This window comes from Mastigoproctus giganteus, chromosome 3, assembly GCF_048544385.1.
Source record: "Mastigoproctus giganteus isolate SK-2022 chromosome 3, ASM4854438v1, whole genome shotgun sequence".
NCBI lineage: Eukaryota > Metazoa > Arthropoda > Arachnida > Uropygi > Thelyphonidae > Mastigoproctus > Mastigoproctus giganteus.
This window is the reverse complement of record NC_143577.1, coordinates 258,356,571-258,362,570: the sequence shown is the minus strand read 5'-3', so window position 1 is coordinate 258,362,570 and position 6,000 is coordinate 258,356,571. Positions and strand designations below refer to the sequence as shown.

At 40.1% G+C, this 6,000-nt stretch overlaps 1 protein-coding gene across 1 annotated transcript in view; it reads right to left on the bottom strand.

Moving 5' to 3' along the window:
- Positions 1 to 5,709: 5,709 nt before the first annotated feature.
- LOC150089100 (uncharacterized) overlaps positions 5,710 to 6,000 on the bottom strand; it is a 129,394-nt gene continuing 129,103 nt past the window's right edge. The window contains exon 5 of the mRNA XM_090370410.1: positions 5,710 to 5,965. Coding sequence (XP_090226536.1) covers positions 5,710 to 5,965 — 256 coding nt within the window. The remainder of the gene's footprint in view (positions 5,966 to 6,000) is intronic.

Genomic DNA, 6,000 nt, shown 5'->3' with positions numbered 1-6,000 from the left:
GGATGAAGGCCTCTCCAGCAACTTTCCAGTTCCTTCTGTTTTGAGCACTGGCCATCCATTTACTACCCACAAACTCATGAATTTCATCTATCCATCTCCGCCTTTGTCTTCCAGGTTTTCTTCTAGCTCCTCTTGGATACCATTCTGTTATTTTCTTAGTCCATCTGTCATCATGTCTTCGAGCTATGTGTCCTGACCAGGACCATTTTAGTTCTTTAGTTTTGATAAGAATGTCCTTTACTTGAGTTTGTTGACTAATCCATGTGTTTCTCTTCTTATCTAACAGTCTGATTCCCAATATGATTCGTTCCATTTTTCGCTGTGTAGTTCTCAGCTTCTCTTCCATTCTTTTGGTGAGTGCCCAAGTTTCACTTCCATAAGTCATGGTGGGGAGTATACATTGATTCATTATTTTACGTTTCAGACAAACTGGGATATTGCTCCTCAGTATGTGACTATATTTCCTGAATGCTATCCATCCAAAATTTATTCTTCTCTTGACTTCCAGCCATTTATCATTATTACAGCTAATGACTTGTCCCAGATAAGTATATGACTCCACCTTTTCAATTACTGCTCCTTCAATCTTTATTTCCCTTTCTGTGGCATACTTGTTCATCATTACTTTTGTTTTAGCCATATTCATCTTTAGTCCAAAATCCTTACTAGCTGTGCATAACTGATTAAGATTTTCCTCTAATTCGTTGGGATCGTGGCTAATGACCACAATGTCATCTGCAAATCGTAAATGGTTTAGGTATTCTCCATTCACATTGATTCCTTTCTGCGACCAGTCTAATCTTCTGAAAGCTTCCTCAAGGGCAGCAGTAAACAGCTTCGGAGATATTGTGTCTCCTTGTCGAACTCCTTTCTCAATTTTAAATTTCCTACTGTCTTTGTCTAGTCTAATAAAGGAAGTAGCACTCTCATATATTTTCTTCAAAATCATACTATATGGGGTATCAATGCCTTGTCTTTCCAGTGCCCGAAACATTGCCTTATGCTGTATGGAGTCAAATGCCTTTTCATAATCCACAAATGCCAGGCATAATGGTGTTTTATATTCATTTGCTTTCTCCATTAGCTGTGATATTACATGAAGGTGATCCATAGTTGAGAATCCTGTCCTAAAGCCAGCTTGCTCTTTCGGTTGATTCTCATCAAGTATTCTGTCTAATCTGTTAGTAATGACCCTTGTGAACAACTTGTAGATGTGGGATAACAAGCTAATTGGCCTATAATTTCCAATTTCTGATTTATCTCCTTTCTTATGCAGCAAAACTATGATTGCATTATTCCACTGCTTAGGCGTCACACCTTTTCTAATGCACTTTGTGAAGAGCCTTGCCAGTTTTTGTGTTATGTCTCTTCCTCCCAATTTTAACAACTCTACAATAACTTCATCTTCCCCCGGGGCTTTCTGATTCTTCATTTTCTTCAATGCATGTTCTACCTCATCAGGAAGAATATTGGGTATGTCGTATGTGTTGCTACTTTGCAATCCATCTTTCCCACTGCTGGCATCATTCCCCTGCTCCTTGTATAATTCTCTATAGTAGTCTTCTGCTATTTGAATTATGCCTTCTCTGCTGTTTATAAGTACACCATCGCTATTCTTCAGTTTTAGTATCATTTGTCTTTCTGTATTACTGCTCATGGCTGCTGATTTAATTCCTTTGTTTTCCCTTAATGCTTGTTCTACTTTTCTTGTGTTAAATCTTCTTATGTCCTCTCTGAGTCTCTTTCTAATGGCTTTGCATAACTCAGTATACTCAATTTTCTCCCTGTCAGTGTTTTTCTTGCTTTTCATTTGTCGTCTTCGGTTCATCATGACAAGTGTTTCTTGACTAATTTTTTCTTCTTTGGATTTCTTGGGCTTTATCACTTTCAAAAAGTTGTAATATTCCTCGTCGATATCTTGGTCCTCAGCAGTCTGCAGAAGCTCATACTTGTTCTTAAGTTCCAATACATACTGCTTTTTCTCCTCTTCTGTTATCTCAAAGACCTTTGTATTATTTACTCGGGTCAGTTTTTTCCTTTCCTTTCCTACATCTATATCAAGTGTACATCTTACCATTCTGTGATCACTTCCAACATTTACCTTATTCAGGACAGTAACATCATTCACAATATATCTTCTGTTAGTGAGGATGAAGTCGATTTCATTAGTAGTTAATCCATTTGGACTCTTCCATGTCCACTTTCTGTTCACCCTTTTCTTGAAAAAAGTGTTCATTACTGACAATCCTTGAGATTCTGCAAATTCCACAAGTCTTTCACCTCTTTCATTTCTTTCACCAATTCCAAAATTTCCCATTGTTCCCCTTTCTGCACTGTTTTGTCTTTTTCCAACCTTAGCATTGAAGTCTCCCATAATAATAGTGTAGTGGGTTTTCTGCTCATCTAGAAGACTCTCCATTTCTGTATATATTTCTTCAACCTCTTCATCATCATGGCTCGATGTTGGTGCATAAATCATTATAATCTTTAGCTTGTATCTCTTAGAAATCTTGAGTATTAGTCTTGACACCCTTGGTGATGTACTTTTGAATTCCAAAATGTTATTTTTAAAATCTTTATGGACCAGAAACCCAACTCCACCTTCACTTCTTTCACTGTTTCCATTGGTGTACAGCAGATTTCCACTCGGTAAACTTATAAGTGATTCATTTCTTCTTCTTGTTTCAGCCAAACCGATGATATTCCAATTCACATTTTCCAATTCCTTTTCCAGCTCTAATATCCTGTCTTCACCGATGAGTGTTCTTACGTTATAACAGGCCAAGTTCATTTTCCGTGCATGGCAGCCTGGTCGTACCCAGAGATTCTTAGCACCCTCTGCTTCCACTCTGATCCTCTCGCTGCCGTAAGAGGGAGAGTGAAAGCTGCTGGGGACTGAGGGCCATTTGTTTCGTCGTGCTTTCATGTGCTGGAGGGTTTGGTCTTTTCCTCTTCACGCTGACCAGGCGTCTTGAAGAGAACCACTCTACACGTTCGTTGCCACCTAAGTGACGTAACAGGGCTTACCATCGAGAAGGTGTGCATGAGTGGATTTTAGGGAGGCAGGTCAACCGGACTTCTCCTAAATCTTCTGTAATAGACAGATATTGGATCCATCAGTGTTTTAGGCTGAGTGTCTGATAATACACAGGATACCTGTTCCCCTTTAAGCCCCTTAAATTAGTAATAATTTGGAATGTATATAAAGGTACTGACTATGCATAGAAGGACTTATCTGTTCTCTGGGAATGAGAATTTTTGGTTCAATTGTTTTAAAGGGTTGATGACCTGTAGCCTGTGTTGCCACGGTTCATATCTAGTTTTAGGAGAAGATTACACAAACTGTGTAGTCTTTTCTTTGTAGTCTTTTCTTGGATTATAAATTAATGCGGTACTTAAAATTTATTTTAACGGGCATTTAGCTGTACAGGATTTAGTAAAATTTTTACTCCTCACGTTGGGCAGCCTAAGGACTCGTGCCCTCAGGCTGACCAATAATAGTTCTATCATCTAGCACACGTACGTTCTTCAATTTAATCCGTCTACGTGAGAGACCTGTTTCTGCGGCGCCTCTGAAGACTTTTGCGCGGTTTACCAAAAAAGATTTAAGAAATGAAGGAATCTTTTAAACGCAAATCAAAATGCCTTCGCAGCTGCACAGGAATTTGCTACTTTTTTTATTTTTATTTATTTTATTTTATTAATAACAAGATACACAACAGGTAACCATTAACAGTGTATCTGAGATCAGATCAATAAATATAATAACAATAATATGAAATCCAACAGGACGATAAACATTGATAGAGATTCAAACAATAAAAGCATATGTACAAAAGAGGATTGTATTAAGTTAAGTTACCGGTAAAACAAGTAATAATTAATCAGTTAGGGCTTTTAACAGACGACGCGGATTACTGAATTGATTATCTCTTCTGTCTCTCCTTTTTTTTCTTAATTATTTTATCTCTTTTTTTTAATAATAATTATTATTTTAAAGTTTTATCCGATTAAATTTATTAATTTTTTTCTTAATTTTCTTTATTGTTTATTTATTTTATTATTTTGTTCATTTAAATATTTTTATTCTAAAATTGTTAATTATGCTATCGTCCCTTTGGGGAGAGTTTTTTTTTTTTTTTTTTTTTTGGATTTTCATTTGATGTAATGAAAGCCCAAGACCAGGAAGCCCAGACTTGGGCTTCTTGGGTATAGGAACTGCTGGCATCCATTCCTATTGCACTTTCTTCAGTGGATGCGGAATTCTTTGTGGTCTTCACTACCGTACGTGATTATAGGAGACCGCTGCACCCACAAGACTCACACTTCTTTCTATGGGTGCTGGAAATATTACATTTAGTTTTCTACGCGTATAGTTGGGCCCGCCTCCGCGTGGCGTGGACGGGTACTGGGAAGCAGCATTCCTGGTAGCAAAGCGGCCAGAAACAACTAAACAACACAACCAGGGCTGTAGCGGAGGTATACGCCATAACCTTCTGGATTGTTTTAGGTGAATAGCGTAATACCTTCTGATTTCTCAACGACTTGAAAAACAAATATTAATATATTTACTGAAAATTAAAAACTAAATGTATTAGAATTTGGTTCTTAGGCAATACTTATAGTTTTATTAATATTTTTAATATTATATACCGGTGTACAATATACACAGTATGCTCTCTGCTTTTCGTAACATTCACAGGGCTGAACCGAAAAACACACACACGCAAAGATAGCACTGCACTCATTTGTGGCCATTGTACAGAACACCGAGAATCATGGCGGAGTTGAATCGACGTTTAGGGGCAGTGGACATGTGTTGTGTCTTTACACAAGACACAACACATGTCCACTGCACACTACATGATGCCTTCTGTTACTCACGTTGTATTAACGTGTCGTCCCACTGTGTTATTAACTGTTACTCGAAGTGCCTCCCTCAAATTGGCATTCGGGAAGCGATTTGTCTGCTTTCTCTTTCTCTAATAAACATTAGATTTGTTTATTTGTGTCAGATCCCTGTGGGCAGGGACAAGATTACGTAAATTTTGTGCCATGTTGTGTGTGTGTGTGTGTGTGTGTGTGTGTGTTAAGCTCCCCAGTAGCAAAGGATACGAGGCGTGAGTGCACTGCGTGTTATTCGACCGGCTTGTCTGTGTTCGGATGAAAATCCGGTTCGAGCGAGGAAGTCACTGTGCAACACTCCCCGGGAACCAACTAACTCAGCCACGGTGCGCAAAATGCCCAGAGCCATCCTTGTCGTCCCCCACTAAAAACGATTATCCACCGAGTCTGTCCCTTAATCAGATGTTGGGCGGTCCCCTTTCCCCTTTTAAGGCTTTTTCGCTCACTGTCCACGGGAAGGCTGCGCAGTGCAGAGTGCGCATCCAAATGCAGTCATCAAAATGTGACGAAGGAGGACGGGGCTGGAAATCTCGAGTGCACGAATACCTTTCGATTCCTCACACAAAAGACGCCCTCTTGCGAGATTAGTTGCAATTAACAGGTCACACGCTCGCTGGCTGTTTGAATGGGTGGATTTCTTCTCCCTCTGAGTGAATATTTTGAGGGCCATACGTGGGGGAAGAGGGGTGGTGTTGTGGGTGTGGGTGTAATTGCGAGGGTGTTACCGCAGCGTTTGAGGGAGAGACGAGCAGCTAGAAAACAGTAATACTTTATTACTTTGTACACTATACACTAGGTGGCGTCTCACCGGGCAACAAAAACAGCGCCCAAAGACCAGGTTAGCGGCGGAAGGATACAGAACGCAAACAGACTACGATGACGGACCCCCGTTCCAGAAGCTCCGTCGCAGCCTTCCACATCGAAGGTGTAGGCCGCGCAGTGTTGGGTGATCAGCGACCCCGACATCCTCTCCATGTGGCGTCGCAGAAATTGCCCCGCCCTTGGTCCGCAGTCCTTGGCCACGTGCATGTTCTTGCACTGCACAAAGTGGGTGAACGTGCTGAAAGAAAGAGAAGAGAGCAATTAGTGCCCCCA